Source organism: Agelaius phoeniceus, chromosome 3, assembly GCF_051311805.1.
Source record: "Agelaius phoeniceus isolate bAgePho1 chromosome 3, bAgePho1.hap1, whole genome shotgun sequence".
NCBI lineage: Eukaryota > Metazoa > Chordata > Aves > Passeriformes > Icteridae > Agelaius > Agelaius phoeniceus.
This window is the reverse complement of record NC_135267.1, coordinates 22,845,124-22,866,027: the sequence shown is the minus strand read 5'-3', so window position 1 is coordinate 22,866,027 and position 20,904 is coordinate 22,845,124. Positions and strand designations below refer to the sequence as shown.

The 20,904-nt window shown below is 35.8% G+C and overlaps 1 protein-coding gene across 2 annotated transcripts in view; it reads right to left on the bottom strand.

Annotated features, from left to right (window-relative positions):
* The window catches only part of BCKDHB (branched chain keto acid dehydrogenase E1 subunit beta), a 111,397-nt gene that overhangs the window by 84,258 nt on the left and 6,235 nt on the right, over positions 1 to 20,904 (bottom strand). For both annotated transcript variants that reach the window (XM_077174862.1, XM_054629592.2), the window contains exons 4-6: positions 5,749 to 5,882; positions 4,912 to 5,067; positions 866 to 974 (exon numbers count right to left, since the gene is read on the bottom strand). In XM_077174862.1, coding sequence (XP_077030977.1) covers positions 866 to 974; positions 4,912 to 5,067; positions 5,749 to 5,882 — 399 coding nt within the window. The remainder of the gene's footprint in view (positions 1 to 865; positions 975 to 4,911; positions 5,068 to 5,748; positions 5,883 to 20,904) is intronic.

The following is a 20,904-nucleotide window of genomic DNA, read 5'->3' as shown; positions in this document are numbered from 1 at the left end:
AACTTATAAACTGGACTGATGGATCAAGCAGAGTTCGCACATAAAGACAAAGGACAGGGAAATGCTACAGGTAAGTCAGGGCTTCTGTTATATTTTATCAGTTCCTCATCCTATTTCTCTGCCTGTCTCCACATGCAAAAATTTTAATCTGTTTTCTGTTCTGTCAAGTTTCTCTAGTCCAAAGAAGTAACAAGCTAATTTTTAGAACCAATTCAAACACCATCATTGTCAATTTCCACTGTTCCAATACGTTACATGCAACTGAGAGTTGTTTAAACTAATCTGAATCAGAAAGTTCACTGTGACTAAAAACAAAGTAATGGCAATCACATTTCCTTTCAAATAAGGTTGAAATCTAAATGAGGAGATTTTGAAGATTTTTAGAAATTAGGCATTTCAAAGAAATTTAAACTTTGAGAAAATGGTGATGGTGGGGCTCAGTTCTTTTGGAAAAATAAAAACTGATTTGGAATCTTTTTTTAGTATTTAGAGTTATCACAAGAAAGCAGTTCAAATTCTGCCAAATTTATACTGGAATTTGATAAAGAGTAATACCTCTTAGTTCTACTTCTTTTGTTAATCTTAGACTGTAAAGCATTCCACTTCTGAAGCTAATTGAGCATAATTGAACAAAAATCTGACTGTAAATGTTTATCTTTGCAGTCAAACTTCAAGAATTTATTCAGTTTTCACAATTCCTCTAAAAACTCATCCCACTACATAGTTAATGTCAAGACTCCTACTGAAGTCAAAACAAGTCAAGACTTCTACTGAAGCATTGTTTTAGCTGAGGCTATTAATATATATGTGCAAAAAAACCCAAACATTGCTGCTTTACTGGAAAATACAACATACAAATCTTTACCTGCAGCTCTGTAAAGTATTTTAGGTTCAAAGAATATGCATGGATTTTTGTCCTCTATGCATGAGAGCAGCAGTCCTTTGGCCTGCAGAGGACTCCTTGGAATAACAACCTGTAAAAATATTTTTAAATAGTTTAGTTAAAATAGCAATTCTGCTAGAAACTTCCTCAATAATACTTAAAACTAAGCAATTATTTGCTTTAAACAAATCTACGTACAGATTGAGCTGTTCTTACAAAGTGAATTGACATCAGTGCTTCATTATTAAAGCACACTCCAAATTTTGAATTTTATTTTGTTCGCTGATGAGGCTTCAATAGTCCCCTCTATACAGTGATTGAAATACTAAGGTACTGTGCTCAGATAAGGTAGAACTAACATCTTAACAGTAACATTTGAGGCAAAAAGGAACAGAAGAATGTCAGTCAGATACATATATGTATATATGTATATACATATGTGTATATGTATATACATATATACATAAACTTAGTGAAATTAATGGAGATGTACAACAAAAAATGCAGCTGAATGATCCTCAATTACTTGGGTGAAAATTCATCAGAACAGACACTAAAGGTATTGAGACTTAGTCCAGTAAGTTTTGAAGGCTACAAAATGAAATAGTTACTTAAAGCTGACTTTCTTTTCTTACAGTAGAAGCTTGAAATTTGTTCATTTTGGAAATAAACAACCAATAAATACCTTAAATCATTTTCAAGCAAAAAAAACCTAAGGCCTCCAGATGTAATCCAAATACTTGGAAGGAAACAGTATAATTCATTTGCCAACAGAAGAGTTAACTTTGGATGACTTAAGAGAATTTCAATTATGAAAAGAAAATTTCCAAATTATTGCAGTTTAAATGAAAATAGAATCCAAGAGCCAAATTCCCTCAAATCAAAAGAACCAATTAATTTCCATCCCAGAGACCTCAAAGAGCTGCAACATGCAGCATGAAGTCCACCAGCAAACATTTTTATAGCTGTGAAGTTAGAAGTCACTGAAAACATTAATTCTAGCACTTGTTAAAAAAAATACATTTTAATTACAGCCATGGCTTCAAAACATATTTTGAGAGTAGTATCACTTATTTATATAAAGATAATATAAAAGAGTGAAAACACAACCTAAATCTCCTATTACATGAAATTAACTTGAAAAGTGATTTTTCTAAACAAGGGAGAAGCAGTTTATTAATATTTCACCAAAGCATTTGGTAACAGACACATGGGAAATTACCCACGGATGTCACTAGTACAGCTCCTTAGGAATGAATCATTTTTAGGACAGACTTTATTTACCTTATTCATTTACCATGTTAAATCAGAACATGGTGATGAAGACTATTCCAAAGCTGGAAGTCACTACACTAGAGAGGATGATACTAAAAAGACCCAGTTCACAAAAACAAACTGAAAAATATATATTGAAAGTCACATGCTTAAGGACTACATTTTTGTTACAGATTTAGAACTCAGGAGTAGAAATTCAGATGTGAATTTATTATCTCCTCAAAAAATGACTAGCATACTATGCAGTTAAGTCCTAAAAAAAAGTAACATAGCCAAGGAACTGTTAGTGCTATTGTAAAAATCGCTGCTGGAAACTCAGCTGGAATACTTAATGATTCTTTCAACCCTTTGAGAAGAAAATGAATGAAACAGATGGCAAAAGAGCTCCAGATACTGTTAACAATTCTTTGATACTTTGATTTCTTTAGTCTAACAAAACAAAGACTAAAGAGAGTACAAGTGCTTTAGGCTATAAATGAGCAGATAAGTTAAATATACAAGTTAGTCAAGAACAAATTTAGGCTGGAAATGAAAAAGAAAGCTTCTAACCATGAGAGAAGATATTCATACAAGGGAATGCAGAGAATCAATATTAATGTCTTCCATGTACACCCTCACAACAGTGGACAGAGGATACAATCATCCAGTACCCAATAAGCTTTGCCTAAGTACCAATGACCACAGTCCTTCCACTGAATAAATAAAGTTGTACAAACTCCCCTTGGCTTCAGCAATCCAAATTCTACCTGCCACTTAAGAAAAACATAAAATAAAAAGCCAGAAACCTCTCACAAAGTTTAATAAGAGGGTTGTTTTGAAAGCCACTCTTTCCAAAGATCAAACCTTACCCTTCTCAGCTTGTAAGACACTGACTTTCCTCCTGTAATATGGAGAAAGTATGCTTAGATATGGGACATTTGAAAATGCATCTGAAACACCAGTTCATTTTAACTTCTTGATTTCTATTTTAAGGGCCAGGGTTATTCATAAATACCTGCAATCTTGAAACATTATGAACTGTACCAACAAACAGCTTTGCAAAAAATATTAAAGAACAACACTGTTTTCACAAAGCAATATTATTCAAAAGATATAGTCTAAAACAGTTCTCTGTGCACAAAAAGCTAGTAGATTGCTCCATCAGTTCCACAGAATTAATGTGCCTTTACCTTTAACTGAGATGACATATCTTAGTGTTAGCAACCTACTTTAGCATTTTATCCAAGGAAAAGTGAAAGAAAGTGAAAAACGAACACAAAGATCAGAGGTGGGAACAAAGAAATCATATTACATGGAGTGACTAAATAAAATTCTGACTTACTAACTTGTTCATAAGACTAGCCATCAGTCTAGGTAGCTGGTATGAATCAGAAAGAGTATTAATCACCAGAGTGGACCACTAAACCTCATCCTTTGGTTTAGTGTATAAAAATTTAAGATTGACCTATAAGATCAGCAGAAATTAGCTGGACCTGGAGTCAGTATTTTAATTATCTGAGCTATGTTTTGCTTTCATACAATATTAAACTACTTTAGTTTTAAACAACATCTAGAAAACATTTGATTCAATAACCTGGCAAAAGACTTTGTAGATTGCTTTTGTCTATAATCAGGAAATACTTTCAAGTTCAGAAGATGACCTCAAATATCATAAAGAACACCCAAAGACAAGAATGTATCCCATTCCTCAAATATAATGAAATAAAGTGTGAATAATACAGGGTTTTTTATTTAAGAGAAGAACAAGTAGGAAAAATGGCTATGGCCTCCCTGTAGATGAGTAATATCTGAAGCTTTAGGACACCAAAATCATACAGAGACAACAGTATAAACAGCAGATAAACAATGAACATGTGTCTTTAGAATACAAATACTGGTTCTGCTTAAATCTTCCACATTAATCTGCCCTGAGTCATTGCTCAATGGACTGGATGCCAGCTAACCCAGAAGTATAAGTTCACAGACAAAACTCTGGTCAGGAAAAAATGAAGAGCCTGACAAAGTATTCTCTTGGTCTGAGATGATTATATCCTACACTTCCCTTTCTCTAGGAAAGTTATCCACCTAAGCACTAGGTGTCTTCACTTCAAGGGAAGCCACCACCTCAGGCAGAAAGCTTGCCTGAAGTTCTCACTCCAAGAATCACCAAGCAGTTGAGTTTGGCAAGGACCTCCAGAGGGTCATCTATTCCAATGCCCTTGACCAAGCAGAGGCATCCAGATCCAATTGCCTGGAATCACATGCAGACAAATTCTGAGTACCTCCAAGAATGGAGACTCTGCAAATTCCCTGGGCAATCTGTACTTCCTCATGTTCAGAAAAAGCACCTCTGGTGCTTCAGTTTGTGCCTACTGCCCACCACTGTCTTTCATATAAATTAATTCAATAATGCACTTAAGAAAGATGCAGAAATTTTAAAAAAATTAAAAGGAAAGTAGTATTTTTTGTTAGTTTTTAGGTTCTGTATTATACTGGACACAAAACTATGTAAAATGTATGTTTGTAGCACAAGAAAACAGACAAATACAAAATGCTATGTGTACTAAAGATTGCTTCAATAATGGCTATAAATTTTCAAACACTCAACAGAGTTTAAGTTTTCTAATAGTTTTTAATTAGCATATTCAGATATTTTGTTATGGATTGACATCTACTCTTCTTCTCCTCTCTGCACCCAGACTCATTGCTAGTCAGGTCCAGTATAAAACAAACAAACAAAAAAAATAATCTTCGTAAAATAAGAGCTATTATACCTTTATTCCTGGACAGTGAGCAAAAAAGGCTTCTGGACTTTGAGAGTGATATAGTGCACCATGACCCACACAGCCCCACGGCGCTCTAATGGTGAGGCTTCCACAATTGAACAGATCTCCAGAGCGGTAACGATATTTGGCTGCTTCATTAACAATCTGGGAAGATTTATATACAAAAGTAACATTCAGTCCAATACCTCTAGTTATGCATCAAGACACTTCAGTACATGCAATGTAACTACATCATCTGTTCCATGCATGGGATTCAGAGGATGAAATTAGAAGCAAAGGAATACTGTAAGTCAGCACAAAGACAAACATTTTCCAAGGCAAATAAACAATAATTTATTGTGTTCAGTTAGATGCCTAAGCCTCAGGGATAGCCTTATAACACAGTTGTTTCATCATTCTATACTGTCAATCAGCCCAATCCAGATCTGTACTTTGCCCTGTGGACACATGGCCAGCTGCAGCTGTATGCAGAAATGAGCCTGTGTTCAGAAGACATAGGCTGTTGACTTTATGGCTGCTGAAGCCAACACAGCCACAAAACCAAAAATTAAAACAAACAGACATTTGCCTCAAACCAGATCTTTAATTTCCATTATTTAATAAGCCTTCAAATTGGCCATGGTACAGTTTACTGTTTACAGTACAGTACTAGCACTGTTTGCAGTTCACGCCTGTTTACCTAAAGCATGCATAAATATTAGTAATACAGCTGTGGTTATATTTGCAAAAAACTACATATTCAAACCAAGTACTAATGCTAACAAAAGAGTAGTTTAAACAGATGTAAGATTTATTTTAACCGCTCTCAAATTTATTAGTACTAACCTGATCAAATGCTGGAAAAATGTAATCTGCAAATTGAATTTCTGCAATGGCTGTAGCACCTGTAACAGCAATTCCAATACCAAAGCCAACAATTCCTTGTTCACATAAAGGGGTGTTGAAAACTCTGTCTTTACCTAAAAAAAAAAAGAAAAAAACCACAATTCCTTTAATAAAACCAGCTTTAAGAGGAAAATATTGTCCCAGAAATATTTTACTTATAAACAAGTCACATGCAATTATGCATATCACTGTTTAGATGGGCTTTTTTAGGTGTAGCAACAATAACCATCCATTACAGGTACAGATACTTTAACTTGTAACAACTTAGAGGAAGAAAAGGAGAAACTAAATGAAAGCTAAGAACAGTTTCTGTGACTTACAACGTTCTGAACAGTTGAAGGAAAATTTCTTCTGATGTTTTCACATTTAAACATGCATACCCCTCCCATGCTTATATGGGAGTGAACAATACTTACAATCGTCCTTAACAGTTTACAATAAAGGTAACTGTTGCTTCTTCCATTTTTTTTTCCAGGCACTGACAAGTAACTGTCCCTGCTCAAAGGCAGACAGAATGCCCAGGGGCACCTGTACAAAAGCACACTGCCTCTGGTCCACACTCCCCATCAGCAGTGCCCATTCTTACCACTCTTCTCTCCCAAGGTAAGGCCACATTTACATAAGTTGCTTTGTCCCCAAGGAACTGCAGTTCCTGCTACAAACCCAAAACATTTGATTTCATTTCTCCCCTATGGGAGTGCAAAATTTCTGTGCCACAGTAATTTCTGATCCCAAATATGCATCAATCTAATAGATGACTACACATAAAATTGTTCAGATCATGAAATTAAAAACAAGAAGGAGTGGGAGGGAGATGAAACACCACTACAATATCCTGTATAAGACTTATTTACAATACTTGCCAGCAGTACTTTTCTGCCAAGGGAGTACAGCAGAAAAATCTTGGTCTGCTATTAAATCTTCCCTTTAGAACACTGGGTAGACAGTAGGTTTCTATAGGAATCCATCATGCATGAAAACACCAAGACTTCAAATTGGATAGAAAAAATGTGCACAGTGCACACCAGTGGCTATGAAATAAATTAAACAATAACAAAATAACCATGAATCAACTAACCAAAAAACCAGACTAAACTAATAAGTGGGAAAGCTGTTACTAGCAGGATTTCTAATTTCAATATCTCTAAGTTCAACTATAAAAAGGAAAGCTAACAAAAGTTTTCAGAAAGAGATGATTAGGGAAAAACCATTGTCCAAGTACTTGCAATATACTAAAGGGAGGTATGTTTTACAAATCTTAAAAGGACACATCTTCCATTTCCACAGGTCACCCAGCACACCACTGTCACCCCTTGTACCCTGTCCACATGCATGTATGAATGTATAGATATATCAGTGTATATGTTTTTGGCTCTCCCTCTGCTTTCCTTTTTTTCCCTCCACCAGCAACATTCATTTAAAGCAAGTAAAAAAAGAAATGCCATCAAATGATACTACAGTGTTGGTGGTGTCAGTGAGGCTACAGAAGCCAACGCCAAGTCCAAAGAGCTGCCACAATTGCAGGACACACCATGATTTCTCATACAAGACAGTGGAAACAAAGGGAATCCAAGATTAATTTTCCCTCTAGAGGGACCCTTCATTATGTAAATTGTTCTCATTCCTGAGGAGCTGTAATCTCAGTTCCTATATTGCATTCTCTGGTGCACTCTCTCCATTGACAGACATCATGGCCAAAAAAAGACGAAAATAAACTTCCTGTGCAAACATGTAGCTGTCCCAGGCCTTACCACCACAAAAAGATTTTTCAGAGTACACTGGAATAGCCTAATACACAGATTCCATAAATAAATAAAACTCACACAAAAATTTAAATGTATTTGAACAATCCCGTAAAATGAGTTTTCACCTAGTAATTGACACAAACTTGAAAATTAATTTTTTAATATCAATTTAGGGTGACAAATTAGTTTAAAAGCACGTTAGCCCCACCACACTAGCATGTAACACTATAATTCAAAATATAAAATACATCCTAATAAAAAGGATGTATTTCATCCTAAAACATGCTACATACACACTAGCATGTAACACTATAATTCAAAATATAAAATACATCCTAATAAAACTGCTGAAATACTAATGAAATATTAAATGAGAGGTATCACATTGCTATCAATGGAGTATGATTAAATAAATGAAGTGAAAATCATTAAAGCAAAAGTAAAATGTAACGAGACAGCTGTAATGTGAGGAGTGTGAAGCACCTAATTTGGAGTTTCAGGACTAAAGGTACAATTCTCAAGCACCATGACTTAGAACAGAAAAGAGTAAGCAAGGGAACTCAATGAATGAAATGTATTACTCAGGAATGGTTTTGATGTAGCATTAAAACAATAATACTGACCACTTAAAAAGAAAATCCTAAAGCACTTTACTATATATTACATCAGAAAACAACTTCAGGCAGAGTTTTGAGGAGTAGAGCTTTCTTTATAAAATCTAGCCCCTTATGACAAAAAACATACATATTGTTAGGATAAAACAAATATATTCATTTCCTCAAACATTAAAAATTATTTCGTGTTGCTTTAACCTTCTATTTTTATTGATACAACATGAAAATCATTACTAAAACTAACACAACATATTTAAATATTTAGCATTTAAATGCACTAAGCCTATGTATTTTTATCTATTTTTTTCACATTTTCTTTTCACTTTTTTCAAAACATAAAAAGGAAGTCCATTTTGATAAACAGCCATTCACACCATCCTCTGCAAACCAGCTGAGTCAGATTTCAGCTGAAATCTGACTGAAGCAGACAAACCACCCAGAGATATACTTTGTATTTCCATATTTCATTTCCTTACCAACAAAGAAACACTTCCTAAAATGTGTTCCTCCTATGATTTGTGTCAGCCACACAGCTCAAAACAAACTAACACCAACTCAAGGAGGTGACTTGTCAGCCCAGGGGAAAGCAGCAAGCTGCATTTTCTGCAGCCAGGTGCGTCAGCCCCTGCAGAAGACATTATTACACTGGTGTGCATTTCAATTAACCTGCCTGGCTTTACAAACATCCCTGGCTCCAGCCACCTGAACAGGTCAGCACCCTTTGCCAGCTACTGAGGGAAGCAATACAGCAAACATGGAGGGTTATGGGCAAAAAAGGATGATTCTTCTCATCTCTCCATCCCAATAACTAAGGAGTAAAACTAGATGCATGTTCAGGAAGTTAAAAAAACACTCTAGAAGTCTTCCCTAACAAAGAAAATTTGAAATTATGAAGAACAAACATTAAAGACAAAAGCAATACTCGGTTCAATTTTACTTAAATAAAAAGGAATGATCTTTGTGATTTTCAGAACAAAGAGTATCCCATGAATGTTCAAATTACCACTGACCCTTTGTGTAAGAGACAAAAGCTTTAAGGCAGTCTCAGTCATCTTCTCGTTCGCCAGGAATAAAGAGTTTCATAGCAACCTAACAGAACACGTTTACAGACATTTGTAGTCGATTATTGTGCATTAATGTTTTGGCTGCTTCATCTTTATTTGTTCCAAGCCATCAGGAAAAAAGTATTTCAGGATTCTGCAACAAGTCATGTTCCTGTCTTAATTTAACTTCAAAAATAGGATATTCAAACAATATTAAATCTCCTATAATGTTAACACACCACCCAATGCTCCAACTCTGAGTAATTTTGTATCACTCTGCACAAGTCCACCCTGGACCATTTGGGTGGTTTAGGGAGTACTGCTGGTGATTTAGCCAAAGGAGAACTGTGCTTTGCTTTCAAAGTACAGCTACATCACTGGTGCTAAAAAAAATGCATAACGCATCTTAAAAGATGTCAGTACTGAGCAGTATTAACAATATATGTGGACAGCATTTCATTTGTCTCAATGATCTCACTGACTTCCACTTAAAACATCCATAAGAAGTCAAATAGAAAAGTCTAAGAAGCTAAATATATTAGGAGCTCAACCAAAGCAGTCAGGCTCCATATGCAGAAAGGACTGGAAAGAAAAGATGAGTTTTTTTGGTACTCACCAGGGACTTTGTGTAGAAAATTCAAATAGGAATTATTAATTCCCAATCAGTCCTGCCTTCAAAGACCTTTTTTAACCTTAATATATCTAGGATTTTTCACAGATGTACTTCTACATCAGTCTACTAATTTTATTTCTTAACATATTTAAAACAATCTATCCAACATTTAAGCTTTCTTGGTCCCATCATCCCTTTTAAGCCCCATTTTACAACTGGTGACACTTGCAGTCTTCCATTTCTCTGATACTATGGAAGAGGGCAAGCCAAACAGCAAGTAAATTTTGGAGCTCCTGGGTTAACAAAAAGTATTTCTAACAACTTTCTCATTTTAATAATTTTGTTCTACCATTTTTTCTACTGATAACCTAGTCACAGTTCTCTAGCTTTAAAAAAATAGGACCTGTTGCTCTGAAGGGAATACCAGTAAATATACATTGACTTTACAGCTGGATATAGAAATTTCAAAGCTACTTGTCCAAAGCAGGGCTTCAGGCTCACTGACACAGAGATGGTTTAACTCTCAGTCTTGAAACTTTGCACACTAACATGCTGTGCTATTTAAAAAGCTGCTTTTTCCAGAACTATCCATGTTACAATACTTCACCTGATGAAAAGTGATTGTATGAAAAGGATTTCATACGCTGAACTTCTAAAGATGACTTTGACCTACTGTGCACAGAATTACAACACTTACAGAATTTAGCAATATTCCTCTCCTGTTCTTCCCCAACCCCATATCCTCCAAAAGCCAAGAACATTTGTGTGTGCCCAAACATTCATAACAGGCTTCAAGGGCCCAGCCATGCCTCTGGTATAACTCAGCCAACCCCAGGGCTGAGTAACCAGGTCTCAGCCCTCAGTCAAGTCAATGTAAAGTCCCAAGTCATGTGCAGTGAGTTGGTCTGTTAATAGGAAAAATACATGCATCCACACCCACTGTGTATAAACTGCCTATGCCTTCAAAACTTTCAACATTTCATTACCTTGAATAAGAAGCCATTCAAATTTTGACTATTTAGCAACTAAGTACATCACACTCCCATTATACTTTCCATAAATATTCCAAAAATTCACATTATGGCAGTAAGATACAAAAGTTAGTAAAAAAAAAATACTGCCAAAATCTGTGAGCAACTGACATGAGGGTCAGAAATGAGATTTGCATGCATTAAACTAAATTAGCTTCTTCCCATTTTGCTGCTGCAAAATCCACTATCACACTCTATTTTGCAACAAAGGAGCTGACTTCCTATTCTAGTTTTACACAGAAGTTTTAAAGATCAAATGACAGATAAGCCTTTCTTACTTGGTTTCACTTGTTCACAGGAGTCCTAATTATGCTTCATTTGGGGCAAAAAAAAGAAAATCCCACAAAAAAATGCATTCTTCTGAACCACTTGTCACCCCTGTGTTGCCCAAAGTAAAGGACACCTGTTCTGCCTGGCAACTGTTAAGAACAGGAATTCTTCACAGGTTTATAATATATGTCACTGACATATCCTACACTTTAGAAAAGCACTTCAAGTAATTTGGAAATTAGGAACAGCTGAAAGATATATTTTCCTTTCCTTTTAAGTCTTTCCCAGTTACTAAATCATAAAAATCATACATTTGAAGAAACATGAATGTTTGAACTAGTAGTTCTAGCTCAAAGTGTTCTCAACAAGTCATTGTTTGACCTAAGATGATGCATTTTTCTTCTAAGAGCTTATTAGATCACAAGTACACTTTCACCTCCTCTCCCCCAAGATTCCCTCAGGAGAAAAGCCTGTTTACTGCAGTTCCATTTAACCCTCACTCTCACAGACTACAAATAGTATCAGTCAGGAGAACTGCTGAAGTACAAAGAAAAGGTTACCATGGACAGAAATTCTTATAATCTGCACTGTTACCAAATTTCAGGTTTGGAAGGAAAACTTTCTACTAAAACTTAGTAAATTCTGAAAGTTCACAGCATAAATATAACATTAATAATGTCTTTGTCAGGCTTACAGAATTTTGGATTAAAGAGGACCCAGAAAAACTCCATAGATACCTCTGCCTTCCTAAAGCAAAGAGTGAAGATTTCATTTTTAGCCCTCTCCCCCAGTTCAGAATTCCTGTCATTTGTGACAAACTAGCAGCCACTGAAAGCTAAAGAATAAAACAAAATATTAAAATATATTATGTCATTCTCTCCCTTTCTCAGGGAAGAAGTGAGAGTTGGGGGAGGTTAATTCAAAGCTTTGGCTTTATCTTTCAATGCTGGTAACCTTGCAAGTCATTTAATCCTCCCACAATGGAAGAGCAGCCAAGCAGTAATATGAACAGGGGGAGGAGCAGATTCTTTTCAGGTACACAGTGTCAAGTGAAAGAATGATGCAAGAAAGTAAACGAATTATAAAAAAGAAAAAATCCCTACTATGACAGTAGTCACACGGTGGAATAAGCTGTCCCAAGAGGTTGTAGAAGCTCCTGCCTTGGACATGTTCACCTGGACAAGACCACAGGCAAACTGAACTCTGTGTTGAGTACTGACTGGTTCTAAACAGATGACTTTCAAGGTCATCTCCTTACAACTCTCTATGGTTTATTAACAGCCCCAAGCAGGGCTACATGCGGACTGCCAAAACTTTTTAGGCCTGTCCTTTTCACCTGTCCTGTTCATGGAAGCAATTCATGATATCGATAAAACAGTACTCATTCAGACCCACACTCTTAGGAAAATATTTAAAAAGATGCTCACATCTCAGCAGCAGATTTCCTCACCAGAATTTCTTTTTACTTTTCTAAGGGACTCTTGGAGGAAGAGAAGGTGAAAGAGTAGTCATGATCTAATGAGCCCTTGGAAGGAAAACACATCATCTTGAGTAAGAGAATGACTTGTTGAGAACACTTTGAGCTGGAACTGCTAGTTTAAACATTCATGCAGGCTGCCCACTCCACACTGAAATCCTCCTCATCATCTGGCTCATACATCCAGTTGCAGCCTAAACAAAAAAAAGAGCAATGCCTAACTGGACAAAGCATTCAAATATTCCTCCAGCTATGATTAATAACATTCCTTTGTCAACTACAAAAAACTTTTGCTGCATGAGAAGCACACTTGCAGAAAAGCATAACCGACATACAGTTTGACATGAGGAGATATGCCAGACGACCGAGTGCTTACTTGCAAAAATATGCCCCAAAATTGACATCTACCAAATACTTATATGTGGGTATAAGCAGAGGACAACACACCAGCTTAAATTACAAGGCTTAGATCAGTTCCATGCATTTTCACATCATCTGCAGCATGACATGACATGACAGAGATCCAACAGGAAACACAGAACAGTTGTCAAGGCTAAGTTTTGCAACCTGTCAATGAAAATTCTGCTGTAATAAGCTGTGCACACCATCTGGATGACAAATCAAGAAGTAGGCAAAAATGTCAAAAAATACCAGTTACCCTCTCTCACATTTCTCAGTATCAGTAGTGTAGATGTATTTTACAGTAAATGTGAAAGCATGCTAGATCTACCTGAAATTGTGAAGCAAGTATTCTCAAGAGCAAGGATTTCATGCTGCTGTAGAAGTACTCAGGAGCAAAGAGCTCAATGACCAGAAACCTGCAGTAATGAAAACCATCTTACAAATCTCACTGGTAACCATGCCTGTCCCTTTATAATGCAAAGCATGTGCAAGGGAAAAATTAATAAAGTAGTCTATACTTGGTGCTTCCATCTAGGTGTGAAAACCATGTGCCAAGTTTTGAGAATTTAAAGCTTCTGCAAATTAAAAAGAAAAGAGACCTTTTATAATAAAAGACTAGCATGTTATATTAACCTGGTCACTAGAAGATGGCTCTAAATCAAGTCAAAATAAAATGAACCTGCACCTCAAAGTGCTTCTGCTGCAAATCTGGTTAAACAATTCCCAAACTTGGATACTAGTCTTGATTTCTTTCCACCCTTCTAGGCTTCAAGCAAATGACTTCCAAGAAAACTCTTGAGTTTTATTCCCTGTAAAAAAGCCTGCAGAACCTTCTTAAGTTGAAATTACCACCCTCTTACCACCAAACTCAGAGTAGAAAAAACAGCAGACATATTGAATTAACCCCAGCTGATGAGTGGGATAAATAAACATACAGATAAACAGAGGGAATCACAGGACTAACCAACGAAATTGAGAATCACTTCATTCCACCTAAGGACATAAAGAGAGATGTCAAAAAGAAGGTACACAAAATGTGCTTGTGACCTCATATTAATACAGACTGCAAGACTAGTTGTGTTTATCAATTCCATCTTGGGTCTTTAATATACATAAAGTTTCATCCTCCTCGACATGATATTATCAAAATACTGTTTTTACATGATTCACTGCAAGTATTTTCTGAAGTGGAAAATTCCATTTTTATGAAGCTTAGCAGCACATACTTTTTTGCCCAGCAATGTATCTTGAAATATCTTAAAAATGTGAGAACAGCTTTCTCTTTTTCACTGAGTATCACGTTCTATATTAAAAAATATATTCCTTATCTTTCCCTCAAACAGTTTTACAACATAGGAAAAGAAACATAAGTATTAGCAAGCCCCAAATAAATAAAATACAGTTTTCACAGCGGGCACACTATCAGAACAATTAAAAAGAAAATAAAAACAAAACTAAAATAAAAGCTATTTAACTCTGACAGTGACTGATTTATATTATTATCCCACAGATAAAAAACACGTAGAAAGGACACACTATATTTTACCAAGTTTTTACATTTTACCAAGTTTTCAAATAACTTTCCTTCTAACTGTAAATTTCAAAAAAGAATTGGCTATTTAAGATGAAAATGAACAAAATGTACTATTGTGTAATGAGTCCGGAACACGTTCTCCAGATGTTACTGTTCAAAGACATTTATATAAATCAGAACAAATCCAGGTCTTGCCAAACTGTTCTGGAAGAACCAGGCAAGCAAACTGCAGAATTCTTCACTTAAATCTATGCAAAAAGAAATGAGGATAACCAAACCCCAGGCTATTTACGTTTTACTCAATCTACAAACAAGTAGTCATTTTGAACTCTGAATGAAATGTTCCACCCTTAGCTTACATCCATGATGTCAAAAATTCTGAACTCCTTCCTTCTACCACATGCAATGTTTTAGAAGGAGCAGGACCTATGCCAAAGAAGAACCATGTTTCTCCAGCAAGCTTGCAGTCTGCTTTTAAGCATCGAGATAACATTGTTCTATCTGCTTAGAGAGTAAAGCCCTAACACTTATGCTACTTTAGGCTGAGTTTTTCCTCTTCCTCATACTAGCCTATGGTTATGTTCTAAAAGAATGTAAAAGACACCATGATTACTGATTCAAAATTCCACATAAAAACCAGAGTGTCTTCCCACCTGCTGAATTAAGACCCAACTACTAGTAGCTTTTGGGAGGCAGAACACACTACCTTAATATATTGCATTACAGCCCATCCAAATTGTGTTCTTGTACTTCTTACCTTTGCACTGTAACATTTGGGACCACAAAAACAACCACAACAACCCAGAATCTCCATTAACAGATATGTGCTATCTTACCAGCCACGTTAAACATAGTCTACACAATAAAAAATGTCTTGATATCACTACCAAAAATATATACAATATAAACATTTTAAAGTATTTTATGTATTTTGGAGGCAAACTATCAGAGTTGTTTTAAAAACAACCCTATACTATATATAGTTCTATTAGCTCAGCTTCAAAAGATTCTCCCATCATTTCATGCTACTAAAAGCTATCAGGACATTAAGCAGTTTTTGCAAGCACATCCAAACTTCAGCCAACAACCTTCACCAAATCCCATAACAACATGGGGACAACTCTATCTTCTCACCCATAGGTTTCACCTAAAACACAGAACTTGCTTTCAGGAGTTTTCCACAGCTAAAGCTCACAGAATAATATTGTGCTCAAGTAAATACTTATCTTCAAAGAATGACTACTATTTTTTTAGAAAAGCTGGTGTCCTTTGGGCACAGCTAGGTACAGCCATCTCCTGGCCAAATAAACAAAGACTCATGAATTAGTTTACTGGGCTATAAATAAACTATTCATTTACTGAGAATGAAGTGTTCCCTGAAAACTCACACAGGTGTTTATACCTTAGACACAAGATCTACAGAATAACAACCAGGGATTACAGTGGATCAGGTGTTGTAAATAAACATTTTTGCTCAAGACAAGCTAGCATTATCATGGGATGTAAGAACAGAGAGCTGTAAGCAACCAGGTTTTACTCAGTAAAACACACGAGTAAAGCATCCAGTTTTGGATGCCCTATATCCTCCAGCTGCAGCAACCAGAGTTCAGAGAAATTGATCAATAAAGAAAAGCTTCAAATCATAACAATAATCCTGCACTGGGACCATATGTGTAGGAAACCCAGAGAAACTTCACCACTGAAGGCTAAAAACAGCCTTTGCCAGTTGATCTGTCCCAAAACATACCCTGGGCTTCAGAAAGAAAATTTTGTAAGGAAGACAGAAAGAAAAGAAAAACAAATATGGAAGTGATAAATAAAATCATTTTTAAAGAATCCAGCTGATTGCTAATGTGGCTAGGTCATCCTGACATAAGGATACTATTTTCTTTCACAACTACAACTGTGGTTTCATATGTAGTTCAGTCACTTGCTTTTTGCTGAGTTTGAAACTTGCCACAGGGGAAATTTCTGATTCAACTCTCCCTCTTCTCACAGGATTCAATACAAGTGTTACCTCTTCTCCTGATGTTCCTTTTTTGCCTGTAATTTATCAATTTGCAAGCAAATATCCTGAACTCACTTAATAGACAGAAATTAGTGTTTACAATCTGCTCCCAATCTATTTAACACTTTTTTAAAAATATGGTTTGGAAGAAAATAATCCTAGCAACTATATTTACACTCCTAGCTGCATCAAAATAATAACAATAATAAAAAGCACAGGAAGGATTATATATAAAACAATCCTATAAGCTTGAAAATATTAGGGAAAAAAGAGAACTAAATTTCAAGTTACTTGTGCATTCCCCTTCCACTCTACATAAAACCATAAAATGAGTAAGGAGAAAAAAAAAATGAAGCTGCTTATTACACATTGACTACTATCTGCATGTATTAATGTCTCTAGCCATGTGTGTACCTCAGTATTACCTAAAAGGAAATGATCTGAGATTGATTTTGTTTTATCCTACATACATACAGGAGTGACACACAGTTGTTCTTACAGAGTTTCATTTTATCAAGCATCCACCCAGCAAAAAATCAATTAGTGGCTGCACAGCAGTAGATTAGAAAAAGAACTTGGGGACTAAATCAAGCCACAAACTGACAGCCAACACTGCATTGCTAATAAAGGCAGCAAACATCCCTCTAGAACATTTCAGCAATGTTACACAGAAACCTTGGGAAAAGCACTTTGTTCTAATTGACTGTGTTTGAGGGTATCACAAGCTGCTGGGGGGGCAGTACATCTCTGTGTTCACTGAGACACAAAAAGAGGAGAACAGCAATAACAGAGACCAAACAGAATAGATAAAAAATAAAAAGCCATGAGTCAAAAACTCTAATCAGTGATGGGACATTAATTCAGAAAGGAAGAACCCTATCTTCCTCTTATTCACTCTGCGATCACACAGAGGATCCCAAACAGTGACACATTAACCACATGAGCAAAAGACAAATTCCTTCCAAAATATTTCAAAAGAACAACTGCTGCTGTATCTTCACAAAGATCAGCTTTGGCATCTCAGTCAACTCTTTGTGAAGTAAGTTCAGAACTCCTGAGGGACAGCATTAGGCCAAGTCTCTTACACCCTGAGCAAGCATTTGCTTCTGGTAGGAGATACCACAGTGACATCCTCTTGGAACTGAGAGAATCTTTGAAATAAAAACTCCCATTCAATGTATTCACACTCTTACCTGTATTTGCAAATAGTTGCAAGGGAATTAAAATGGCATTATTCAGGAATTCCCTACTGAAAAGTAAAAGACTCATTTACACTACTCTTTCAGTCAAAAATAATTTTCAATAGCTCAAAAACTTAGAAAACAATATATTCAGGCCTGTAAATACTGGAAATCTAACTTCTACAGTCACCTAGACTCCCTTGATGGCAAACAGAAGGACATTCCATGACAAGGAATTGAAGGTTGCTGCACAATAGGGAATTGAGCGGAATCTCAAAAAGTTTGCAAACTTCATCTGAAAAAGTGAACATATACACCAAAAAAAAGTCAGCTCCTACTCAAGCACTGCTATGGGGAAAGACCTGCCAAGCTCACCTTTCTTCTGTTGGACTCTGAGTTCTGAGCAAGGACTGATCCTATTCCACAATCTCAAAATACCAAGCTCTGAAACAGCCAGAAAGCTCCTGATCCTTACCCTCGCTAAGGACAATCTTTTGACATGGCAGCAAGTGCACATTAGAATCTCCCTTCAAGTGCAGACCAGAATTGTATGAAAGAAAAATCACCACAGAGGTCAAATCACCTGGGGCACTTACAGATATGGAAGCACTCAAGCTGTAGGTGTTTGGAGGATGGCAGAAAGAACAGTCAAGGAAAGTATAATATATATCTATATATATCTATATCTATATCTATATCTATATATATACACTTCACTTCCCTGTTTATGTAATTTTCATTTCTTGGCCACAGCAGGATAGAGAGGTCTTTTTTTTTTTGTTTTGAGTTACACAAAAAACACCTGCCTTAGCATTCTTCTGAGTTACATCCTTTGTCAATCACTATTTCTGCTATTCTTATTTCTCAGTCTTCACTTCTGTCCAATTTCTCCATTTTTACCTTGTTTTTACCTCTGTTTTTTCCTCCCATTTCTTTATCTCCTATCATCTAATTCCTACCTCTGATCTCCTCTATATTTCTGTCATGTGGATGATACTGATCTTTACATGTTGCCACTTTATGTCACACTTCAGGCAGAGCAAGAGAACACATACTCCCATTCCAAGATAGTTGTTTCAAATCCATTTGCAGACTCAAAAACAAATGGACAGCATTTTCTCTGAAGGATTGGCATAATAATGTACTTCCCTTTAAAAAAAAATTTAAAAATGTTTGCACACATTACCTAGGCCATCAAAACACAGTAGGCAGTTTACATCACACTGTTCTAAGGACAAGAAACACCTCCAGAGAGCAGGACTATGAACAGCAGGCATTCCTTATTTTGATAAATATACTCTAAAGGTTAGAGGATGTAACTTCTGCAAAACAGTGACAATCAAAAACCTGTCAGAGGGTGATGGGGAAAAAGATAAAAAATAAAACATGAATATGCCTTCCAGAGTACCAGATCAGAGAGAGGGGACAAAGGAAAAAAACTGTACAACACTTATTTCCCTTATCTGAAAGGAGCACTCTGCATAAATATTCCAGAAAGTCTACTCATTTTCATTATACAGTGACAGATTTTTAAACATTCAACTCAATGCCAGAAAACTGGAATAATGTGTTTCAGACCTTGACATAAGATGCATAGGAACAAACATACCATCTTTAGTCACACTATCATGAAAATTAAATTTCCACACACTGACTGACTTACATACAATTCCTTAATTAAATATTTTTAAACATAATTCCTGGTAGCACATTAAAAATTCATATGCTCAAAAGGTTGCATTTATTTCCTTAAAAAGTCAATGAGCTTTCCTTCACTTACTAGTACAGGCCTCGGGCTATGTTTATACAATGTAACGCTCCACTGGAAGAAAAAAATAAGCAGCTTTTATATTTTATGATCAATTTATTCTAAAAGCAAACTTTTTTTCTGTCTCTCTCGAGAGACTTCAGTAACATTCTGGACACCTACCAACATCTCTATAATACTACTACTGAGTATTACTATATTAAGTTCTTCCTACTATAATATTAGACTATATTTAAATCTTGACCTCTATAGAAGTGCTTTAAAATGAACTATCAGTTTTTATCAAAATAACAACTTACAGGCATAGACTGCCACCTAGTGATCTTAATTATCCACAAAGGAAAAGAAACAAAACAAATGAAACAAAAATCAGCTCCTCTTCCAGATAGAAGGAAAAAACCCCATTCATTCCTTCATATTTTATATCAACACATAGAAACAACTTCACATTATGTTACTTGCATCACCTACTATAATTTGACAGTAAATTCAGGAGGGGGATGGGGAAAGAGTCAGTAAGTGTATGTAATCTTCCTCATAAGATTCATCAGGTTGGTTGGTTGTCACTTCCATCTGCAATTCCTCCTTATTTTACAGGGAGTCTAGCCTTTTCATAATACAAGCATTCCATCAGGAACTTATTTAATCTCTGAGATTGCACTGATAGGCAATCTCCTATCCTGACAGACCACTCAAAACACTGTATTCTTTCAATTTTTTGCACTTTCAGTCTTTTCTGTTTCTCCTCAGCATTGTAACTATGTTTTCAGTACATCCTCCAGTTCATCTTTGCCATTCCCTCTTCAGCCACTGCCTGTTTTCTACAGAATTTCACTATCAGTGAACAAAGAAGCTGAGTTACCTGTGTCCTCTTATCTGCCTTACAAAACTGAATTCCCATTATGTGAGTCCTAAATTCAGGACCTTATCTTCAGACTCTCTTCCTGTTCAAACTTGTATTTCATCTTATTCACTCTGAAGAGGTTAGTACCCTTTTTGAGCAAATGGCAATACTAGTTTAATTAGTCCTTGTTCAATGTTCATGTAAGTACAATTGTAAGTTGTATAACTCACAATTATAAGTTTTAAGATATATAAGTACAATATATAAGTACAATTCCCATGTTCCCTCTCACATTTTAAAGGAGTTCTTTCCAAATATTCCTGAAGTCACATCATAGCTTCCTCAAAAATCTCATTAAAAATCATTGATGTTATACCCATGAAATAAACCTGACCCTAGCTAGACTGCTAATGTGCTGTGACTGCTGCTTATCATGCTGATTAGCACAGTGTAAACAGTCCTTTTCACTCTCTCAACAGACCCCCTGTGCTCTGTCAGGGCTGTCAGTCTTTGAATAGCACTGGCACATTGGAATACACTACCAATAAAATGTTACTACAAAGAAT